The sequence below is a fragment of the Rhinichthys klamathensis genome, unplaced genomic scaffold (genome assembly GCF_029890125.1).
Source record: "Rhinichthys klamathensis goyatoka isolate OS25496 unplaced genomic scaffold, OSU_Roscu_1.1 h1tg000721l_1, whole genome shotgun sequence".
NCBI classification, from domain to species: domain Eukaryota; kingdom Metazoa; phylum Chordata; class Actinopteri; order Cypriniformes; family Leuciscidae; genus Rhinichthys; species Rhinichthys klamathensis.
In genome coordinates this window covers 342827-367848 of record NW_026607136.1, presented here as the reverse complement: position 1 = coordinate 367848, position 25022 = coordinate 342827, and the positions used below count along the sequence as shown (strand labels likewise).

Below are 25022 nucleotides of genomic sequence, written 5' to 3'. Positions count from 1 at the left end.
AACATTCTCTGATAAAAAATGTTTAAAAAATGACACACTTTCTCTAATACACACACACACTGTCTCTTTCTCTCTCACTCATTTGTAGTTATAAACTCTTTAGACTTTTAATGATAAGTGCTTTATTTTTAAAGTTTGTGGTGGGTAAGAATCGTGTAAAAAAATTCCCTTATTTTGGGGATGGATTCCGGGAAATCTCCATTCAATGTTCAATGTTGACAGCTATGTACCAGGGCTGTCTCTCTGCCTGCAATATACAAAGGAGGCCAGAGTAAAACATTTTAATATTCCGTTTTTTTTGCCCCTTTTTGTACTTTGTAGATCAGCTATGTCACCCAAGAAGAAGAAAGAGGACATACAAAGCTTTTTCATAGTGGTAGGCAAAAATAACTAGCCACACAAATAACTAGCAGTAGTAGTGACTGACCAGGCTTTCAAATGCAGATTCTACTGTGGAAAATAGTATTAACTGGTGATCCTGGTTACCCAGGATATTGTTACAGTTAAACCTAGCTTCTGCAATCTGTCAAGGTTAGGAGCATTAATTAGGGGTGTGCAGCATGGATAGACTCATAGAAGTCGCGCTATCATGATAGAATGCTACGTTAGCAAGTCACTGAATGTTAATTAGCCTACCTTAACTTTAATCTTGCAGTCATAAACAGTGGATCATCTGAGACATTTTTCGTTTCTACATTCTGTTTATGTAATCTATTTGTAGTGTAGCCTACTTGCTAGACACATGTGCTGGAAAAACATGTTGGCAATGTTAAAAAGGCAAAAGTTAACACTGTTGGTTATTCAAATATAATGAATCATTATTTGATTGATAATATCCAAATTCCAAATAATAATAATTTATGTTAAATAAAATGTTTGGTTGTTCAGCATTACACAGTCTCAGGTGTTTATTTTTTGAGAGTGCATTTTTGAGATTATACAGTTATACTAGCTCTTTCTTGACAGTATACAGGATGGTGTATCGGGGTTAGGATACAATATAATGAGATTAAGTAGATTCACTTCTGTATTGCCAGCATTCTGAAATGACAAAGGAAATCGCCATTAAAGCAATGTTACTTATCTCACAACAAAATAATTCCCGGGGTTGGGGGTGTGTCCCCGTCCCCGTCCCCGTCCCCGTCCCCGTCCCCGTCCCCGTCCCCGTCCCCGTCCCCGTCCCCGTCCCCGTCCCCGTCCCCACCAAAGCTGAGACCAAACCTACGCCCATGGGTAAGGTCCAGATAAAGTCGTAACATGTAAACAAACACAGGGTACAAACGCTCAGAATAGTTCACTGGGAAAGCAATACTTCGCGCTGAGTGAATGTGAAAACCAGGTGTTTATGGTGTGAGAGAAACAAGGTGATAAGACACAGGTGAATGAAATGAGTGCTGATGAATCCGGGCAGTGAATTATGGGAAATGTAGGCTAGTTTGTGAGAAAGTGATCATAGTCTATTGTGGAGCGCCCTCTGCTGGCTCTCGAGGGCACTCCAGCTGGTGATCGTTACAGTCTTGAGGTAATATTTCTTTTTTCTAGTGTTTATTTTTTTCTTGTGTCTGAAAAAAAAAATAGTACAAAAAATATATACATATCTTACACAAAGGGCATATGTATTCATCCAAACTCATTAAATCATCAAAATCAACATGTATGTTAGACCCTATACCGACTAAGCTACAGAAAGAGATGCTTCCAGAGGTCACAGATCCTCTTCTCGATATCATTAACTCATCTTTGTCATTAGGATACGAACCGAAAACCTGCTGGCTATTATTAAACCTCTTATTTAAAAAAAACACAAATTGATCATCCTAGAGAATTAGTGAATTACAGGCTGATCTCGAATCTACCTTTTCTGTCAAAAATACTAGAAAAGGCAGAATTCTCACAACTACCAAGAATTGGTATCTTCGGGGATTTTAGGATTTAGACCGTATCATATCAATCGTGGTTGTTACGTGTGTGTGTGTGTGTGTGTGTGTGTGTCTGCCCAGGTGTACTGCTGTTTGTCTGTCTTCTGCAGGTCCTGTGGGCACACCTGTCTCCAATTGGCAATCAGCTAGTGTGCACACCTGTTGGCAATCAGCAGGAGAGCGGGAGCTGTTACAAAGGGAAGAGAACAGGCAGACTGATACAGGAGTGTGTGGAGAACAGACGTCTCTATACAGACAGCGTACCGGAGCTGGGTGATACTGCAGTGGCGTTAGTGGAGTCCGTGCAGTAGTGTGTAACAAGTCTGACCCTCGTGCTGGGGTTTACTCTCTCGGTGGAGAGAGGGTGGTAAATACTAGTGTTTGTAGTTGTTTTTTGTTGTACCTTTTTGATACTTACCTTTTTGTATCTGTTGTACCTTTTGGTTATTTAATGTTGTAAATAAACGCCATACTTGTTGATAAATCGGTATCCTTTGTTCCTTCAACCCGAAATGGTTTTATTATTGTTGCCAACCTCCTCCCTCCCTGGACGTTCCACTGGAGGTTCGTAACAATTTGGGGGCTCGTCCGGGATCTGTTTTCCCAAACATTTCGGGTTGTATGGGAGAAAGTGGTAAGCAATTATCATTTCTATTGGTGTTAAAATTGTTTCGTGTGGGTTTTCGCTGTCTAGTCTTTCCAGAGAAAATCTTTCCCCAGCTAGTTAGAAGTGTCTAGCTAGGCTGTTCTGCAGTCTTTCCATCGGGCACTTGGTTGTTATTTTTCCTTTATTATTTTCGGGGCGAATCCTGGGTGGGGACGAGATCCCTGTCGGGGGTAGGCTTTCGGGGCCTCGGCCGCCGAAGTTCGCCTTTAAAGTCGCCTCGAGCCCGGCAAGCCCCAGAAGACAGCTTAGGCTAAGTTTTGGGTAGGCAGGTCCTGGGGAAGTGGTTATTCTTTGGAGGGAGCTGGTATGTGATTGTTCTATTGTGTAACCTACGCGTTTTTGTTGTTGCGTGCCTGCGTACAGTTGTATTCGTTGTATTGTTAGTTTGTGTTGGCCAGGTAGCTAATGTGGTGAGGATGGCTGTGTTTAGTTTAGAGGAGTTTGTAGCAAACCCTACGCTAGAGCAGCTTGATGGATGTAAGAAAACTGACCTGTTTGCTATCGCTAAACATTATGTTTTTCCTGTGTCTAGTTCCCTGGTTAAAGAAGAGTTACGGGCAGCTGTGACTGATGGGTTAGTGCAGAGCGGTGTTTTGAGTTCATTAGATTTGCCCGCCGCGGCAGCAGTTACACCCGCCGGTGTGAAGCAGGGCGTGGATAAGCAGTGTACGATGCCGAGGTATGATCCGTTGTCCGTGGAATCCTCTCCTATTTCTGGAGGAGACGCGCGGCTGAAGGTTCGTTTAGCTCGACTCCAGTTGGAGAAGGAGGAGCGAGAACGCGAGCACCAGTTCAGGAGGGAGTTAGAGCTTAGAAAGTTAGAAGTTGAATCGACCAGGTTGTTGGAGCTAAAGAAGTTGGAGGCAGAAACAGCCATAAGAATGCGTGAGTTGGAGTTGCAGTCAGCGCAGTTCCCAGCCGCTGTTGCCGGCACAGTGTCATCAGGATCTAACGCTTCTAGTAACTTTGATGTAAGTAAACATATTTCTCTGGTCCCTGTTTTCCGTGAAACCGATATTGAGAGCTATTTCACTGCATTTGAGCGCATTGCTGTTGCCCTGAGTTGGCCAAAGGACGTGTGGGTCATTCTGTTACAGTGTAAACTATCAGGGAAAGCTCAGGAGGCTTGCTCATCGTTGTCTGTGCAAGACAGCCTCTCTTATGAAAAAGTTAAGAGTGCCATTCTGCAGGTGTATGAATTAGTGCCAGAGGCATACAGGCAACGTTTTAGGGCTCTCAGAAAAGGGTTAGGTCAGACTTATATTAATTTTGCCAGAGAACAAGGGGTTTTGTTTGATAGGTGGTGTGCTGCATGTAAAGCCGATGATTTCTCCTCAGTACGCGAGTTAATGCTGTTGGAAGCATTTAAGAACTGTGTGTCTGAAAAGATTGTTGTTTATCTCAACGAACAGAAGGTAACCACGCTGCAGCAGGCTGCCACGCTAGCTGATGAGTTCGCTTTGACACACAAGAACACGTCTGTCAGACATTACTCATCCTTTTATGATGATCCTGTAAAGAAGTCTAGTAACCCTCAGAACAATCGTGTTAGCTCAGGGGCACAAGGGGAAAAGCGTTGTTTTTACTGTCACAAACCTGACCATCTTATCGCAGATTGTGCTCTGTATAAACGAAAGCCTCAGCCTCCAGTGGCTAAACCACCAAAAGGAGTCGGGTTGATTAAGACTGTATCTCCCTGTGGTAGTCAGCTGGATTTGAAGGAACCTGATGAATGCTTCAGGCCATTTATTTCCAAGGGACTGGTATCCCTCACAGGTAAACCTGAGGATCAGCGTCCGGTCACAGTGCTGAGAGACACAGGTGGCTCACGCTCATTCATCCTGGCTAGCGTACTACCATTGACCCCTCAATCTGCCTGTGATGTGAGCACGGTAGTTCGAGGTATCGGGATGAGCTTTGTGCCTGCTCCTTTACATTCCATTCATGTGCAGTCCAAACTAGCATCTGGTTTTTTTCCCGTGGCTGTTCGGTCTCATTTTCCTGTTGATGGTGGAGATTTTATCATGGGAAATGACATTGCTGGCGGAAAAGTGTATCCGGACCCCGAGGTGGTGGATACTCCTATCTCTGAAACTGAACCTGACGAGTTGGTTCAGAAGCACCCTGAAGTTTTTTCGGTCAGTGTATTGACTAGGGCGCAGGCTCGTAAGCAGGCCCAAGGGGTGGATCTCTCGGACTCGCTATTCTCCTCTATATTTAGGGGGGACCAGTTGTCCTCTAGTGGTGAGGCAGAGAACGGTCTCGGGAAGGGTCCTGTAAGTGTTGCCTCCTCTGTCAATGTTCCTAAAAAAACCTTGCCGTTAACCCGTGAAGCCCTTATCGATGCTCAAAAGAGTGATCTCACCCTGGCTAGATGTTTTGCTGCAGCTGAGTGTGATGCTAGTGGGTGCTCAAGTCAGCAGTGTTTTTTTATTGAGGATGGGGTGTTGATGCGTAAATGGGTCCCTCGGGATGGGACGGCAGATGATCTGAATGGGGGCTGTGACACTGTTTATCAGGTTGTAGTTCCGGTGGGATGGCGCCAGCATGTGCTAGGGTTAGCGCATGAACATTTGTGGTCGGGTCATCTTGGCGTCACTAAAACTTACAACCGTGTGCTCGAGCATTTCTTCTGGCCAGGCATTAAGGCAGATGTAACGCGCTATTGCAAAACTTGCAGTACATGCCAAATAGTTGGTAAACCAAATCAGGTCGTGCCTCCTGCCCCGCTGCATCCAATTCCCGCTCTTGGTGAACCATTCGAGCATGTTATTGTGGATTGCGTTGGTCCCTTGCCTAGGACTAAGTCAGGGAATCAGTTTTTGTTGACTGTGATGTGCGTGTCCACTCGTTTTCCTGAGGCTGTGCCATTAAGGAACATCACCGCTCCCACGATCACGAAAGCTCTAACGAAATTCTTTACTACTTTTGGGTTGCCAAAAGTAGTACAAACCGATCAAGGTACCAATTTCCTGTCCAAGACCTTCCGTCAGACGTTGCAAGCGCTGGGAATTTCACATTCCGTGTCTAGCGCTTATCATCCTGAATCACAAGGTGCACTTGAGCGTTGGCACCAGACGCTTAAGTCCACGTTAAAGAAATTTTGCTATGAGACAGAAAGAGACTGGGATGAAGGTGTGCCGTACGTGCTTTTTGCTGTTCGCAATGCTAAGCAAGAGTCTTTGGGGTTCAGTCCAACTGAACTTGTGTTTGGACATAGCGTACGAGGACCACTTAAGGTGTTTAAGGAACAGTTGGTGTCTAGCTCCTTGCCGAAGGTTAATGTATTGGATTTTGTATCCCAAAACAGGGAGCGGTTGCACCGTGCCACCTCCCTGGCAAAGAGGGCTCTAGCTCGGTCACAAGAAGGCATGAAGCAGCGGTTCGACAGAAAAACAGTTGAACGGCAATTTAAACCAGGTGAACAAGTATTGGTTTTACTCCCTGTGCTCGGCGCTGCCCTTACTGCTCGTTTTTCAGGACCCTATGTGGTGGAAAACAAAGTGTCGGAAACTGATTACATCATTCATACACCTGACCGTAAAAGAAAGAAACGCCTGTGTCACGTTAATATGTTGAAGCCCTATCATTCCAGAGAAGCGGCTCAGGTGAAGCAGGAAGTAACTCCGGAGACTGCTGCTCCAGGCAACACCATTGCTTCCTTGGTTTGTGACGGGGCGGAGCCTGACGATGGTTTAGCAGGACTCGGTGAAGGTCACCAGGGTGGTAGGTTGCCCAATTCGGAGCTCTTGTCCGACCTAGAGGCACATTTATTCTACCTCTCCCCAGCTCAACGTGATGATGTTATGTTGTTAATAACTTCTCATCTCTCTCTGTTTAGCGATGTGCCGTCCCAGACCACTGTACTGCATCATGATATCAACATTGGGACAGCTGCCCCAATAAAGCAGCATGCCTATCGTTGTCCGCTGGCTAAGAGAGATATTATGAAAGATGAAGTTGATTACTTAATACGCAATGGGTTAGCCAGGCCCAGCTGTAGCCCATGGAGTTCCCCATGTTTACTTACCCCTAAGTCTGACGGTACGCTACGTTTCTGTACAGACTTTCGTAAGGTAAACGCAGTAACAGTCCCAGATTCGTTCCCTTTGCCCAGGATGGAGGACTGCATTGATAGTATTGGTCCCGCGGAATACATCACTAAGTTAGACCTGCTGAAGGGGTACTGGCAGGTGCCATTAACCCCTCGGGCATCTGATATCTCTGCATTTGTTACCCCTGACCACTTCATGCAGTATACGGTTATGGCTTTTGGACTGAGAAATGCGCCTGCAACATTTCAGCGCATGATGCATATAGTATTAGGGACTGTCCCAAATTGTAATGTCTACCTAGATGACGTGGTAGTGTACACAGACGATTGGACTAGTCACATGTCAATTTTGGCCGAGGTGTTCCAGAGGTTAGCGGCAGCGTCACTGACACTGAACTTAGCGAAGTGCGAGTTTGGAAAGGCCACCGTGACGTACTTGGGTAAGCAGGTGGGCTATGGCCAGGTCTGCCCTGTTGACGCCAAGGTTACTGCTGTACTAACCTACCCAGCCCCTACAACTAGACGTGAGCTCCGTCGTTTCCTTGGTATGACTGGGTATTACAGGTGTTTTTGCAAAAACTTCTCAGTAGTTGTCGCCCCTCTGACTAGTTTGTGTAGTCCCACTGTTCCGTTTCTGTGGACGGACGAATGTCAACATGCTTTTGAAGCAGTGAAATCTGTTCTCTGTTGTGCCCCTGTCCTGGCTGCGCCAAACCTTTCTCTTCCCTTTAAGCTCGAGGTGGACGCGAGTGCCACCGGCGCTGGTGCTGTGCTGTTGCAGGATGGAGAAGGAGATGTCTGTCATCCGGTTAGCTACTTCTCTGTCAAGTTCAAGAAACACCAGCTCAATTACTCCACTATAGAGAAAGAAACCCTCGCAATGCTGCTTGCTTTGCAGCATTTTGAAGTCTATGTTGGTTATAACCCCTCTCCAGTTGTTGTATTTACAGATCATAACCCTTTGGTTTTCTTGTCCCAAATGTATAACCACAACCAACGCCTGATGAGGTGGGCTCTGTTGGTGCAGGGTTACAACTTGGAGATCCGTCATAAGAAAGGAGCTGACAACGTGATAGCCGACGCATTGTCTCGCGGGTGAGAAGTTTCCTTATTCATCCGCTGGGGGGGATGGGAGATGTCTGAGATTAGGTGGGAGTGTTTTTTGTTTTGTTCTGTTTCTCGTGGTAGTGAATTGTGACCTTATCCTTAGTCAAACCCCTAGTTTGATTTTATGGGGGGGAGTGTTACGTGTGTGTGTGTGTGTGTGTGTGTGTGTGTCTGCCCAGGTGTACTGCTGTTTGTCTGTCTTCTGCAGGTCCTGTGGGCACACCTGTCTCCAATTGGCAATCAGCTAGTGTGCACACCTGTTGGCAATCAGCAGGAGAGCGGGAGCTGTTACAAAGGGAAGAGAACAGGCAGACTGATACAGGAGTGTGTGGAGAACAGACGTCTCTATACAGACAGCGTACCGGAGCTGGGTGATACTGCAGTGGCGTTAGTGGAGTCCGTGCAGTAGTGTGTAACAAGTCTGACCCTCGTGCTGGGGTTTACTCTCTCGGTGGAGAGAGGGTGGTAAATACTAGTGTTTGTAGTTGTTTTTTGTTGTACCTTTTTGATACTTACCTTTTTGTATCTGTTGTACCTTTTGGTTATTTAATGTTGTAAATAAACGCCATACTTGTTGATAAATCGGTATCCTTTGTTCCTTCAACCCGAAATGGTTTTATTATTGTTGCCAACCTCCTCCCTCCCTGGACGTTCCACTGGAGGTTCGTAACAGTGGTTGTATCTCTCTATTAGTGTTACTGGATCTTAGTGCTGCATTTAATACTATCGACCACACCATCTTTTGAATAGAAAATTATGTTGGCATTAGTGGAATTGCATTGGCATGGTTCAACTCCTAATTTTCTGATCGTTATCAGTTTGTAGCATTAAACGAAGAGATGTCTTACTGATCACAAGTTCAGTATCAAGTAGGGATCAGTACTAGGACCGTTGCTTTTTACCGTTGCAGTACTTGAGTGAGCTCTTAACACATTGTAGTCCTTTACATCTATTGCGATCTCAAATTTCTGGCCAGTTGATAATCGACTGATCAAAATCGACTGCAGGCTGTAGATCCTTTTCCTATTTAGCAGCAAAACTCTGGAACAGTCTTCCTAGCATTGTTCGGGAAGCAGACACACACTGTCAGTTTAAATCTAGACTAAAAACACATCTCTTTAATCTGGCCTACACATAACACAATATAATTTTCTATCATTTAAAGTCCCTGTAAAGGCAATTTCAAAAAAAAATTCTAAACACTTTATAAATGTTAGAAATGTATTGCTAAAACATATTACAAAGACTGTGAACTGTGAAGTACTGAATTGTGGAGTTAGACCGTTAAACAGTTTTTTACCATTGCTATTTTACGGATTTTATGGGCGGGGCTAAAACAGGGCTCGATGACGCACTGGAGCCCTTGAGCTCCTGGACACACCCCTACTTGATGACGCACTGGAGCCCCTGAGGCTGGCCGCTCCTAACAATATTATAGAGCAGATTCACATCAGTGTGCCGCTCAATCGCGAGTTACTGTCAGTACTATTATGGCGCTTTTCCACTACACAGTACCAGCTCGCCTCGGCTCGGCTCGGCTCGACTCGCCTTTGTTTGGTTTTCCACTGTGTAAAAGTTGTACCTGTACCTGCTTTCGGGTACTTTTTTTCGTACCACCTCCGGCGAGGTTCCAAGCGAGCTGAGGCGAGCTAAGCCGATACTAAAATGTGACGTGAAAACAATGCCGACTGCTGATTGGTCACAGAGAATCTGCGTCATCATTGCACGCGCCAGATGGAGTATTTTAAATAGTTTGGCCAGAGATAGTTACTAAACTTACTACTATTATTATGGCAACTCGGAAGAATACGCCGTGGTCAAACGAGGAGGTGCAGACATTCCTTTGTTTGGTTGCCGAAGAGAGGATACAGCGAGAGCTTGATGGGGCAACGAGGAACGAAATGCGTCGCTATGACGACCGGGTACTGTTTGTGGCGGTACTTTCTGCAATGGAAAACGGAGCGAAAAGCGAGCCGAGTCGAGTCGAGTCGAGCTGGTACTGGTAATGGAAAAGCGCCATTAGTAACACAGCCTACAGATTGCTAGCTACTAGCTATGCCTTCGTCACGGAAATGCGTAGCCTACTACCTGGATGCGATCACCGGATCACGTACAAAACAGATCGGTGTCCTTGTTTAAATTTCCGAAAAACGATTACATCAAGAAGAAGTGGATTAATTTTGTGAAGAGCCAACCTTGATGGAGAGCTGAGGATCACCGCCAAAACCCGCCTCTGTAAGTGATCATTTTACACGGGATAGTTTTATAAACTTTCGTCGGAGATAACTGTCTGGGATTCACTGATAATCCGCTGTTACTGGTGAATGGGGCCGAACCGACTCCCGCCTCAGCCTTCATCCTCCCGTCGCGCCGACAACTGGTGCCATCATCGGCAGTGCGTGCCCACCGTGCGAGCATCCATTCCGGCTGTAGAGTTGAGTGTGGCGAGTCGACGGCAGCTTTCCCGCGAGTGGGCGTGGTTTCAGCGCAGCCAGCGGACACGCCCCCAGCGTTTGAGAGCAGAGATTACTGCTCATTTTTTCAAGATTTTGATAGCTTATTTTATGTACTTGCTGACTTTTTTTATCATTCAAATTTGGCTGGGTGACTAATAACAAATTTTTCTGTGGTGTGACAAACTCAAAACACATACTTAATTTTGACTTTACAGGGACTTTAAATCAGTTAAATGATTGTTAGGCTGCATAAACTAGGTCAGCCGGAATCGGGAACACTTCCTATAACACCCGATGTACAGTACTTGTTACATCGTAAGAAGAATGGCATCTCCACTAATATCATTCTCCCTGTTTATCCCGAGGTTACCGTAGTCAGCGGGATCCGGGCCAGATCCAGATCAGTTGGAGGACCTGCGCTTTGGCATGACCACAACTCAGCCTTCAGATTGTGCCAACTAGACTATCCACTGTGAAGGCCTCATCGACACCACAGCCAGTGGCACAAATCCTCAACAAAACCCATCTCCATACTGGCGTGATGAATCCGATCTTCAACCAGATGTAAACGGATTAAATATTTTGAATGCTCCCAATCCCAATCTCACTTCTTACCTGTAATGCTGCCTGAATCATAATTACGTCTAACCAACCAGAGCAGATTCGCAGAAAAGAGGGTTTTAGGGAGACAGAATCTTCAAACAAACCATTTTCAGACTCTTTGAGAAATGAGGTGATGTGCGATGTATACTATGAGAAAGTTTGTTTAGTTTTTTTTGTTTTTTTTTACTTTGGACACATGTAAACCTGCGGTGAAGGAGACTCCAAAACAGTAATCTTTAAAAATAGCATAATAGGGGCACTTTAAGTAAATGTTGTGCTTTCTTTGAGCTAATACGGCAACGAAAGTACTACCTTTTATCACATACATGTTATTAAGAAAGTTTTGTTACGACTTTTTCTACACCCTTGTGTAATGGGTCAATAAAAGGAGGGTTTATAAAGAAGTAAAAAAAAAAAATACTTTACCAGTGGTTGTGATTGGTGGAGTAATGGATTCTGTAGGTGAGATTGTCTCTGTTGTTGTAGAGGCTGATGGGATGGACCGGCTTGAGGATTCTGGTATTAGGACCATTTTATATCAACATCAATTTTCCAAACAAAAGACTTAAATGCATGAGTAAATCCTCTCCTACCTGCACAGTAAGCTCCGCAAAATATTGGCTTGACAAACTCATAAACATAGTAATTTCCTGGACAGGCTTTGACTCTTATAGGGTGGGAATTGTAAGTACAGCAGCCATCCCATGAGGAGACACAGACCTGACGGGTGACCACTCCATCTTCCAGCTGTGGGTGAGGGCCATTGAGCCACAGTGGGGAATAAGTGCCACACATGTACTGATTTACACATGATTCTGGCATCTGAGTATTTTGACCATTGTTGAACATCCTGTACCAGCCATTCCAGTCCACATTATAATCACACATGCCTAAGTTATGATGGTCAGTGGATCTCCAAGGCTGATCCAGACTGGTATATTTGTAGCAGGGGTCGACACTTGGGGTGGTGAAAGGTACTATGAAAAATTAGAAAGAGAGCATTGTATATTGAAGATTAAATGCATCCAAGTAGATGATAAACTTTAACAGGTCTGCACCAGGTAATCATGTGAAAATCTACAACACAATTCATGATAAACATGTAAAAGAAAAGGATGAATGTACCTGCACAATATACAGGAGCTGGGATTGAAAGAGTCGGCCTGGTAAATTTGTAGACATAATAATTTCCAGGACAAGCTTTGACTTGGATTGGGTCGGATCTGTAGCGACTGCACTGATCATTACGGGAGCCATAAATTTCACGAGTAACAACTTCATCTTCTAGCTGAGGATGAGAGCCATCAAGATACAGAGCACTATAACCTCCACATGACATGTAAGACATACACCACTCAGGCATCTGAGCACTTGATCCATTAATGAAGAGTCGATACCAGCCGTCCCATTCTACACGAGTGTCATCATGTCTATTTACAGATTCATTTGTATACCAGTAAATGATTGTGCCTCTCCAGTAGTTGTCAAGTATGCTGTAGTTATTGCATGGGTCATAATCTGTGTTCATGAGAGAGATCAAAACAAGGAAATTTGTGAGGCCAAATTTGATTTAGTAATAATCAAAATGTATTTTAGCCATTTGTACTTTACATGACATGACTGTGCAGTATGATACATGGTACAAGTTCATGCGTAAAAGGTGCCATTTTAAACTGTAGAGCAGAGTCATTGCAAAAAAAAAGAAAATTATGGATATTTTTAATATTGTATTCATATATATTAAGTCAAGTCACCTTTATTTAGATTGTGCTTTATGTAATACAGATTGTTTCAAAGCAGGAAAATTATTCAAGAATGCAAAAATATTCATTTCAGCTGTAATGCAGTCAGTTCAGTGTCGATTCAGATCCGTTGCAAAGATCATAAATTATCAAATGTGTTCCTTTAATCTAAAGAAGTTCTGCAGAAAACAGCGATGTCATTGTCCAGCTCAGTCAGTTCCCTTTCGAGAGGTCTCTCGTATTGTGTAAGATAGCTTATGAAAACTCCTTTTCTCGAGAATATTGCAGCAAATTGGTTAAAAACGCAGTGCAGCTGCACAGCAGACAGACAGCTGAGCGCCTTAGCTCGCTCATTGGCTGTGCTGCAGTAACTCCACGAACCTATGGCGAGTCGGCTAGGATGCGCGAACCAATCAGGATGCTTCGCGCCCGTGCGAATGGGTGTGGCTTATAGCAATATAAGCCCTCATTTCGCTATAGAATTCAGATTTAGTCTCCTTCAGCAAGTTTCACTTCGCTGATCTCCGGATGAGAAGCCTCGCCGCCATCGAAAAACCTTCAGAGGAACAAACACCTGCTGAGCAGTTCTACCAGAAAGACTCAGGAGAATAAATTCCTACCTGAAGACGAAGGCAGGGGCGCAGCCGAGAGCATCTGCGAACTCAGACATGTGTAAGTACTGATCTTTTATACCACAAGTATTAGAACACGATTGGATAGATGAGATGGTAATAAGTGACGTAGCAATTGAGTCTTCCCGGCAGAACTTATGCTAAAGCTTCCATTTCTGAGGACGCCGGCTTCCTGGTTTTCAACTGGACGCCGCCTTCAGCCTGCCGTTCTCCTGTGCCATCCGGCGCGCTATAGCCTTTACAAGCAAATAGTGTGTTCGCCCCACACCCTCAACACAAGCCAGCGCGAACGACGTGAGAACCAGCTTTGACGCAGAGCTTCTCTGCGTGCTAACTAAGGCTGTTGAAGACCTTGGGCTTGAGTGGTCTTCGCCCAAGGAGCCCACGTGCAGCAAGCTGGACGAATGGTTCCTGCAGGGGCGCCAACAGGCCCCTCAGCAGAGACCCGCCCCCCTTCTTTCCGTGCACGACGAGCTAACGAAGAAGTGGAAAGTGCCGCATTCTGCTCGTCTAAAGCCTTCCTTCTCAACACTCTAGAACCGTTGACGTCGCTGTGGAAAAGGGTACGAAGTGATTCTTCCCCTCGACAGACCTGGCTCTGCGAGCCAACAAATCAACTGCCCAGGCGATTGGTAGATGCAAGGCGAACTTGACGGTGCCTGAACGTCATCTTTGGTTGAACTTAACAGAGATGAAAGATGCAGATAGGGCAGCTTTTCAGGAATCCCCTATCTCCACCACCGGTCTGTTCGGCCCAGCAGTCAAAGGTTTCGCGAAAACGTCATACCAAGGCTCAGAAAGCGTCGCAGGCTATTTGTCACTTCCTCCCTAAACGATCCAGCTCTGCTTCGGGCCACCACAAGAGGGTGCCGCTTCCTCAGCTAGCGAAGCCAGCGCCGCTGGTCTCCCAGCCCCGCACAGCGGCTGAAGTCCGCCACCACTCTTGCTCAACGAAGCGACAGCAGTTCCTAGAGCGATGGGGACCCCAACCCAAGATTTTGTTGGACCCTGAGCCTTGGAAGCCTTCCTAGCATCGGTGACAGGAAGGAAAAGAGAGTGTTTGAGTCCCGCCAAGGCCGGGCCAACCTCCAAAAAGCTTTTCACACATCTCCCAGTCCCCTCTTTAGTTCAGGCGGCTGGGAACGTCAATATTGCAGTAAACGAGTCTGTTTTAAAACAGGCACACCTGCGAACAAAAGACGTTTTTACGGCGACCAAAATAAAGCACAAAAAGAGATATTTTCTGTCTGTAATAAATGTAGGCTGTGTGCCCACTACAAAGTACGCACCCCTGCACATAAGCACTGTCCCCACAGTGTCAGTTTCCCCCCCAGCTCACTCTGGAAATGTAATGAATGTAGGTTGTGTGCCAATTATGAGTTACGTAAGCACTGTTCACACAGTCTCACAAAACAGCTGGGCGGCCGGGTCCCTATCACAAAGCGGCCCGTCCCCAGACTTCATTCAACCCCTAGCTATTCGGGCCAAGGTCTGGGAAACCATCCCCGGAATATCAAAATGGGTGTTGAACATAATAAAATGAGGCTACTCGCTACAGTTTGCTCGCAGACCCCCGCGCTTTCTAGCTGTGGTCGAGACATCGGTGAAAAAGCAACGCAGCTCACGTCCTTCGCACCGAAGTGTTAAAACTGTTAGTGAAAGGGGCTGTAGAGCCAGTCCCCTTATCACTAAGCAAGTGGGGCTTTTACAGTCGGTATTTCCTCATTCCAAAGAGAGATGGTGGCCTCAGGCCCATCTTAGATCTCATACACCTGAACAAACTGCTTATGACGCATCCGTTCAGAATGCTGACAACCAAACAAATCCTTGCGCAGATTCGCCCCGGGGGATTGGTTTTTCTCAGTGGATCTGAAAGATGCTTACTTTCACATTCAGATAGCACCCCATCACAGGCCATTCTTGAGATTCACATTCGAGGGGCAGGCTTATCAGTACACAGTCCTACCATTCGGTCTATCTCCAGCACCCCATACGTTTACGAAGTGCATGGACGCAGCCCTCACCCCCCTGAGACAACGGGGAGTGCGAGTGTTGAACTACCTTGATGATTGGCTGGCTATAGCCCAATCGGAGGCGCAGTTAATAACTCACAGATCCTGGCTCCTTAGCCATCTAGAATGCCTAGGTCTCAGGATCAATGCTTCAAAAAGTGCACTGTCTCCCAGCCAGAGTATACCTTTTCTAGAAGCAGTCATAAATTCTATACAGATAAGAGCGCAGCTGAAGTCAGAGCGCGAGCTCGCCATTTAGTGTCTAGCGGCATCATTCAGAGCAGGCAATTGCGCTACTCTCAAGAGATTTCAGATGATGTTAGGCCTCATGGCCTCAGCATCATCAGAACTGCAGTTGGGTCTACTGTATTATATGCGTCCCCTCCAGTGCTGGTTAAAACCTTGTGTACCAGCTCACGCGTGGCGATCTGCCCACTTACACGTCAAAGTGAACCACGGCTGTGTCAGAGCCCTGACTCCTTGGAAAGCAGCCGACTGGTATCAATCCGACGTGAGTATCGGCATGATTTAGAGGAGGAAAGTGATCGCGACAGATGCTTCCAACAGATGTTGGGGAGCCCTATACGAGGGCAGGCCCATCTCCGGCCTTTGGTCGAGCCCGGAGAGGTGCCTACACATAAACTGTCTAGAGATGAGAGCAGTCGCTCTATCACTAAAAGCTTTCCTCCCATACATAAAAGGTCACCACATCTTGCTCCGGCCGGACAACATGTCAGTGGATCCCTATATAAATCGCCAAGGCAGTCTCAGGTAGAGCAACCTGCACACCATTGCCAAACACCTCTTGATATTGGCTCAGCTCAACCTGCGCTCTCTAAGAGCGGCGCATGTGCCAGGCATTCTGAACCAGGGTGCGGATATGCTATCCAGAGACAATTTCCTCCCAGGGGAATGGTCTCTTCACCCGCAAATGGTTCAGATGATATGGAGCATAAACGCTGAGGCAGAGGTCAACCTCTTCGCCTCAGAAGACAACGCTCGTTCCCAAACATTTTTCTCCAAAGACAGGGATGCGCTGACCCAGAACTGGCCACGCCGCCCACTGTACGCATTCCCGCCGGTCACGATGTTACCACAGGTCATCGAACGGATCAGGGAGAGCCTTGGATTCCTGCCTTGAATTTGGGCCCAACGACTCCAGAGTCGTCCTTAAGCCAAGGCACGGGTATGTTCCTAAAGTGCTCTCGACTCCATTCAGAGCGCAGGTAAATGGAAGCTTTAGCATAAGTTCTGCCAGGAAGACTCAATTGTTACATCACTTATTACCATCTCATCTATCCAAGGTGTTCTAATTCTCGTGGTATAAAAGATCGGAACTTACACATGTCTGAGTTCACAGATGCTGACGCTTCCATTCACTTCCATCCTCCCCACCACCATAAGGATGGTCCCTTCCTATACGAGTATTGTGTAACTTGTTGTGCTACTGTGCTTTTATCAGGGGATCGCTTCAGTTGATTTAACCTGAATTCTGTGGCGAAATGGGGGCTTATATTGCTATAAGCCACACCCATTCTGGCGGGCTCTGACGCGTACAGGCACAAAGGGCCCTGATTGGTTCGCGCATCCTAGCCGACTCGCCATATGTTCGTACAGTTGCCGCAGCACAGCCAATGAGCGAGCAAAGACGCTCAGCTGTATGTCTGAAAAAAATTGATTCAATATTCTCGAGAAAAGGAGTTTTCCCATAGCGTAAGCTTACTTGCGCAATTCTCGTTCCCTCAGGAAACCAAGGTTACGTTAGTAACTGAGACGTGCTCATCCAATAGTGTCTGGCCAGTCAAATATAATATATGAAATTATATTTACTATATACAACTTACTCAATGTGATTTTGGATCCAGAGATTATATCTTGACTCGTAGTGGAAAACGCCTGTGAAATAGTGCTGACATCTATAAAGAAGGAAATTCAAATACATGAATGAAATCATTTTGAAAGGTTGTAAGGTCTCTGGGAAAATCATAGTACCTGTGCAGTATCCCGAACACCCAAATTGGGGATTCACAAGTTCATAGACATAGTAATTGCCTGGGCACGCTTTCACTCTGACGGGTTTTGTCTTATAATCACAGCAGCCTCCCAAATGATAACTACCACAGACCTCCCTGATCACCACTCCATCCTCTATATGAGGGTGAGGATCATTGAGCCACAGATTGACTTCTGTGTTACATGTGAATGAACTAACACAGGTCTCTGACATCCGGATGTCCATTCCATAGTAGAAAAGCCGGTACCAGCCATTCCAGGTGAAATGTTCATCACAAATGTTATCTCCGCTTTCATTATTGGCTCTCCAGGGACGATCCAGAGATTCATAGTTGTAGCAGGGATCACTGCTGATTCTTTGGAAAGCAACTGTCATGGACAAAAGATATCTTTGTAAAATAATGTTAAAATGCTGACAATTTAGTTTTGGCTCTGACTGCAGAGACACTGGGATAGGCTCCAGCATCCCTGTTACCTTATAGAAGACAAGCAGTTAATTTAGTTTTTAAAATTGTACCTGCACAGTACATGGGCCAGAGGGATGATATGATGGGTTTGACAAATTCATAGATGTAATAATCTCCTGGACAGGCTTTGACTCGGATGGAATTAGATCTGTAGCTGCCACAATCACTGTTCCAATAAGTTCCCAGGACTTCACGGGTCATCACTCCATCCTCAAGTGTTGGATGAGAACCGTTGAGATACAGTCCAGTTTCACCACCACATTTCACATCACTCACACACCACTCAGACATCTGGGCACTTTCTCCATTCAGATACAGCCGATACCAGCCACTCCATTCAACAAGGGTGTCATCATATCCAGAGTACTGATATCGCTTTTGCCGTATGTCTCTCCAGGATTCATCAAGAGTGTTATAATCATAGCATGGATCAGAGCTGGAAGTTGTAGATTCTGAGAGAATTAAGACAAACAAATAACAGACAGACATGTGATGATACGTACTTATTCTCTGCACTACAAAAAGTGATTTTCTTTCTCAGTATTTTCCTTATTCTTGCTGGTTTATTCAGTATATCTACATTAGGCTTGTTATAGTAGCATTTTTTTTTTTTTTTGTATAGCAAGTATTTGTTTTCTTAAAATACTAAAATATCTAAAGTGTCTTTGAATACACTTTAAAAGTAAATGCTTATGATAAAGTGAAAATAAGGAATTATTTTAACAGTTATTGTGTGTTTGCTGGAAAACATGTGATTATAGCCATCACATCTACTATCATCTATCTTTAGATGGTTTTTAGGTCTAGCTGTTCCTGCTTTGACCAGCAGGTGAAGTCTGGTGTTACTGTTCTCCTGTCAATCATGAATCATACCACCTGTTACTCCACCTATTTTACCTGTTGATCTTTACCATTTGCGTTGATATACCAGATGGTTTTCCAGAGAGCAAGGAACTTTGTCAGTCCCAAAACTTATACAAATAGATAATTCCAACCGCTTATTGGTAATCCAGAGTTTACTCATGCACATGGTGAGTACATAAAGAAATTATCAATGAATCACCAATTTCAGCTTTAATGCTTTAGAAATATGCAGAATAGCTACCTTGCTTTTCACAAATGAAAAGTTGTTATCTAAAGAGCTAACAAATGTTATTTTTTGACAATGCCCCTGCCTAATTTGCAAACACAAAACAAGTGGCGGGTTCAGAACAAGTCCACCAGGTAGTGCTCATCTTAAACTCGGCGCTTAGCGTCTACGTCACGGCTCTCAGCCCGCCCTCTGTTCGTTGATTGGCCGGCTGTTTTCAGGCCAGAGGAAAACTGAGAGAATAGGCTTGTTTGAGGTGAGCAAAATCTGCGCAGAACCGATCACCGGTGATCAGCGCGAGATGCATGCCGGTTAGAAATGTGTCCGAGTGCGGTCCGCCTTGCTCTGATGTCATGCCGACGTATGTCAAAAAACTCTCGCGACCGCAAGGCACACGAGTCGGATTCTGCAGTTGAGCGCAGTTGCTCTCCACCGACTGCGCTGATCAAAAGCATGATGGGAAACGACTTGTTGACGACACAGCTTAATGCTCATTGGTTTAAACAACCGTGATGTATTGTTCTCTTTTAAAATGTTTTATTATGTTTTATGTGTATGCATATGTTATGTGTGAATAAACTCTCTGACAGTGCAATATGGGTTATGTGATGTCATTTTTATTAAAACAATGTAGCCTATATAAAAAGTTAAACACATGTCTGTATTAAAGAAAAAATTATTGATAAACATGTATTTGGAATGTTATTAAATATCAAGTAGCCTACTTTGGGTGTCTTGTTCATTTTATTTATTTTCATATAAAAGCAACATAACTTAAATTACATCCAGTTTATTAGCAACACCGTGCACGAGCATGAATCCCGCGATATCAGTCTTTGATCTCACAGGTGTCTGATCCTCTGCGAGAGGAGAGATCTGTCCGGCTTGCCTGCACTTTTTTCACTCCTCCTCTCAGTATCAGTATATGATGGACAGGCCACTGGGGCAAACAAATAAAAGCAACAAAACTTAAATTACATCCAGTTTAGTAACACCGTGCACGGGCGTGAATCCCGCGAATCCCGCGATATTAGTCTTTGATCTCACAGGTGTCTACATAGATATCCATAATAAAGGCTAGATGTCTCGTCCGCGCTGCTGGCCAATGGAGGTCGACGTCCGCACCTGGCGGCCATCTTGTCACAGGCAGCTCGCTCACTCGTAACATTGTGTTTTAATGGGACTAAAAACGTGGGCCGTTAAAGTTTTACACTAGTTTTACGCTATATGCCCTATGTACACAGCATCGGTTGTCTAGTGTAACAATGCTTAGTGTATTGTCCCTGATAAATAAACAAAAAAAATAATGGTGCATGTACTTTTTAAATAACCATAACTTGCTCAATTTTCTACCGATTTCCGTTTGGTTTGTTATAAACGTCAGAGATGTAGTTATGACACTGCATACTTATGAACAATAAGTGTATAAATAAATAATCATCCAGAATTATAGCCACGTTAATAACGTTTGTAAGAAACCAAACCGTTAGTAAATCCGTCAAGATTTCAACGAGATGAGAGTATTTGTGTTCGTGCTGATCACTCATCTTACATCAGGTACCACAGAGCCCGCCAGAAAACTTGCCTGTGACAAGATGGCCGACGGTGATGACGCTAGAGACTCCGCCGTAAGACATCAAGCCATTATTATGGATATCTATGGGTGTCTGATCCACTGCGAGAAGAGAGATCTGTCTGGCTTGCCTGCGCTTTTTTCACTCCTCCTCTCACTGCAGCCGCCTACTCTCGACTACATTTCAGGGGAGGCAAGGCGCATCTCAAACAAGCCTATTGTATTTTAGGTTAGGGAAATCACGGGATGCAATTCGCTCTGTTGTGTAGAATATTCCTGGCATTTGCAAACTGAAGCCCGAACAAGAAGAGCGTTTGTTAAACATTTTGAATGATGTTGGGGCCCTACTCCCGACAGGTCTTTTTTTTATCTGAATAAAAAAATATAAATGTATTTATATGTAACCCACTTGAAAATAGCCTACTAGCAGGATTACATTATTCTAGTTTAATATCTGATTTCTTGATTACTTTTAGTTATGTTTTCCCTGCACACCGTATTTGTCCAGTAGGTGGCAGTGGTGGCACTGCATAGAGAGGAAACTGCTACACTGATTCTCTAGCCTGGATGCCAGCCCGAACCCCGCCCACAAAATTTTTTGGTCGGGAAGTTCGGTCTGGACTCGATCCATTGAGGAGTAATTATGATCGGTTCAGAATGAGTCGGGCCAATCAAATTGCCAGGGCGGGCTTTATACGATGATGGACAGATGATCTGCAGTTACGTAATCATCATGTTATCAAAGAGCGCTTGGGTTGAACTGGTTTCCCTCAGAGAGGACGGCAGCTGGAGAACTGAGATGTATAGATTCCGCTATCGCGTCTGTTGTAAAAGAAATCGACAGCGCATTCATTTTAAAAGACGAACAGAGAACTGCAATCAAGGCATTTGTCGATCGGAAAGATGTGTTTGCCGTCCTTCCAACGGGATTCGGCAAAAGTTTATTTTATCAGCTGGCTTCGATGGTCGCTAGAAGATGGGACGCAATGAAAACCCTGTGGTCGTTGTGGTTTCTCCTTTGGTCACAGTCATGGCAGACTGATCTCATGAAATGGCGTATGTATGACACGCCAATTCGTATTTCCATTTTTGGCGTGCTATCAACACGCATAATCGCTTTTCAGCGTGTTTATCAACGCCTTTGACTTAACGTTATATTACTGTATTATGTACATATAAATATATGACCTACCCCAACCCCGTCCCTAAACCTACCCGTCACTGGGGTTAATACCATTTATGAGTCTTCTCCTACCATCCTAGGAAAAGAAATTTCGCTCCACAGATGTAGAATATAGATTTTGCTTCGTTTCGCTCGGACATTTAACGGCGTACACATACACGCGGAATCACTCGGACGTTTAATGGCGTAGACATACACGCAAAAGATTTCGGCGTGGACATACACGCGGATAGCTCAAAATGCGTATAGATAACACGCCACTTGAATTGAAAGTGGCGTGTATGTTTACGCAAAGTCATGATGTCATGTTGCTCATGGAGGACCAAGTAAAAGAAGCAACACTCATTATTTTACTACTTCTTCCAGCGTGTGTGTAGTTGAGTTCTGTTGACAATTTGTGTAGCTCATAAAAAACCACTTACTGCGTTGCTCTGATTGGTTGTAGGTCTATCCAATTGAGTGCAGAGTTGTTGTTTTTTCCTGGTTCGGTTAAGACACGCCTCATAATCAAAGCCCTATGGAGCAGTATCAGACTCACATTCTGACTAGAATATGAGTATGACGAAGTCAGGCTACTGATTCTCGGAGAATAATACAGAAATCGCGAACAGCAGAACGATAGAGCTGAAGCCCTATTTTGATTTTCCACACTGAGTAATAAAGTAAAAAAAATAACATTTAAGAGCTAGTTAAAAGGGTTTTTCCCACCTGTAAAGATATGCGACTGACACATTAGCTGGTAAGTATTCAACTGCCTTTATTACGCATTTCGTGACGTTGCAGTTCCCTGCTACGGTGGCCTCTTAGGACCCTAAAAGTGTCTCACAGAATATCCTTACATCTCCCTTATTCAGTAAACAAAAACAGATTCACTGTGCATTCTTTAAGCATAAAAATAACTAAATAATTTGGTGCCAGAGGTTGCCAGTACTTAGCACACCGTAGGAGGACGGTCTTTACCACCGCCTCATTCAAGACAGACTGTGTCACGATTACTTTAGCCTAACCTGAGCATGGAACATGGCTCAACCATAAGGCTATACATTACCTGGTGAACTCATGACCAGATACTAAGGCTCAACACATTTAACTTTTTTTTTTTTTTTTTTTTTTTTTTATAAACTTGTTATACCTCAACTGTGTACACCTGACAGGTGCATTCTCCTTTAAAACCCCTGGCTGATTGTTTGTTGCTGTTCCATGCTGTGCACATTTGTCCCTGTACTCCTCTACTAAAGGAGCTGCATTGCTGGCCTGTGTTTTAAGTAGCTGCAACCTGTTTCGTCTGACCAGAGCCCCGGTGTCCGTCTGGACCGCATAGGACCTCGGAGCCACTTCATTCAGCACTGTTCCAGCGCGCTGCCAGTCCTGTCTTTCTGTGTTGAAACCTCTGACTCTGTCACCCGCCTGCAGAGGTTGCATTGCTTTTGCTGTGCGATCAAAGTATCTCTTTTGTTTTTCCTTTAATTTTTTCATGGCCTCCAGCACAGGTGTGTGGACTTGTTTCTTCACTGTTGGGATCTGTGTCTGTAGTCGTCTGCCCATGAGCAGTTCAGCCGGAGACTTCCCACTCACCAGAGGTGCTGCTCTATAAGCCAGCAGAGCCAAATAAGGATCCTCACCATTCTTTTTTGCCTTTGTCAGAAGACTTTTCACTATTTGAACACCCTTTTCAGCCTTGCCATTTGCCTGTGGAAAGTGTGGGCTTACTGTGATGTGTTCAAATCCATACTCTCTGGCAAACTGCTTGAACTCCTGACTGGCATACTGAGGCCCATTGTCCGAGACGACAGTCCCTGGAATGCCATGTCGTGCAAAGCTGCACTTCATATGCTTAACTATTCCTGTTGCTGTTGTGCTCGTGAGCAAAGCCATCTCAGGATAGTTGGAGTAGTAGTCGATCATCAGTAAATACTCTTTGCCTCTGAAGTGGAACAGGTCCGTCCCAATTTATTCCCAGGGGTGCTCTGCCCTCATGTCTGTGAGCAGCGGTTCTCTTTGCTGTCTGTTATGGTAAGTAAGGCAAGTGGCACAGTCATTGATCATCTCTGCTATGTCACGATTCATGCCTGGCCAGTAAACAGTCTGTCTGGCTAGTCTCCTTGTTTTCTCTATGCCCAAGTGTCCTCTATGTAGTATTCGGAGGACCTCCTTCCGCAGCTTTGTTGGGATGACTATTTGGTCACCTTTCAGCAACAGGCCATCAGCTACCGCCAACACATCCTGGAATGAGTAGTACTGCGAGCACGCTTGCTTTGGCCACTCATTTCGCATGTGCCATATCACTTTCTGGAGCTGGCGGTCCACTACCGTCTCCATTACTATTTTCTCTTTCAGGGTAGAGCTCACAGGTAGAGCCTCCACCACAGCATCCACGTGGCCTCTTATGGCTTCATATTCCTCTATGCCGTCTGTGTTCAGTCCTTGTGCTGGTCTGGCCCTTGACAAAGCATCAGCCACTACCAGGTATTTCCCCGGCTTGTATGACAGTTCATAGGTATACTTCTGTAGACGCATCATCATACGCTGAATGCGTGGTGTCATCTCATTCAAGTGCTTTTTGCTGATAGTTATGAGTGGCTTGTGGTCAGTCTCAAGTTCAATGTGTGGCAAGCCAAAGACATAAGAGTGGAACTTGTCACAGCCAAAGACGAGCCCCAGACACTCTTTTTCTATCTGCGCGTATCTTTGTTCTGTTTCTGTCATGGATCGTGCAGCATAAGCCACTGGTTTCCAAGCCCCATCATGATACTGCAGCAAGACGGCCCCCAGTCCCTCTTTTGAGGCATCTGTGGAGATTCGTGTCTTCTTACTCGGATCAAAAAAAAACAACACTGGCTCTGTGCTTAAAATGTCCTTGATTTCTTTCCACACAAATCTTCCCATGTAGTTCACCATCCCTAATGCTCTTTGTACCGCCTTCTTGTCTGTTGGCTGGGGCATGTCAGTCACTGCTTTGATTTTGTTCATGTCCGGCTGTACTCCTGCCGGTGTCAGTCGATCCCCAAGAAACGTGACTTCTTGGGTGCTAAACTGGCATTTCTCCTTGTTCAATCTGAGCCCGTACTTGTGGACTCTCTGAAGTGCACTATGCACTCTGCTGTTGAGCTGTTCTTGGGTCTCCACCCATATTATGACATCATCAATATAAACCCTCCAGTCCTTCAAACACATTCTCCATTGCACAGTGAAAAATTTCTGGTGCTGAGGAAATTCCAAAGGGGAGTCTCTGATAACTGAAGCGCCCAAAGGGCGTGTTGAAGGTGCATAGGTCTGCGCTTGCACTGTCAATTTGCAACTGCCAAAATCCATGTGACCCACTGTGCCCCAGCCATCTCACTCAGGATCTCTTCTCTCTTGGGAATTTGATATTGTTCTCTGAGGATGTTTTCATTGAGGTCTTTTGGGTCCATGCATATCCTGAGAGCTCCATTTGGCTTCCTTACGCAGACCATTGAGTTGACCCACTCCGTGGCTCCCTTAGTGGGTTGAACGACATTTAAT

The 25022-nt window shown here is 45.1% G+C and overlaps 1 protein-coding gene across 1 annotated transcript in view; it reads right to left on the bottom strand.

Annotated features, from left to right (window-relative positions):
• LOC130077157 (uncharacterized) overlaps positions 1–23423 on the bottom strand; it is a 42959-nt gene extending 19536 nt beyond the window's left edge. The window contains exons 1-8 of the mRNA XM_056242302.1: positions 22730–23423; positions 18584–18643; positions 17723–18124; positions 17185–17574; positions 17037–17108; positions 11932–12324; positions 11400–11783; positions 11233–11295 (exon numbers count right to left, since the gene is read on the bottom strand). Coding sequence (XP_056098277.1) covers positions 11233–11295; positions 11400–11783; positions 11932–12324; positions 17037–17108; positions 17185–17574; positions 17723–18124; positions 18584–18643; positions 22730–23423 — 2458 coding nt within the window. The remainder of the gene's footprint in view (positions 1–11232; positions 11296–11399; positions 11784–11931; positions 12325–17036; positions 17109–17184; positions 17575–17722; positions 18125–18583; positions 18644–22729) is intronic.
• Positions 23424–25022: the final 1599 nt, after the last annotated feature.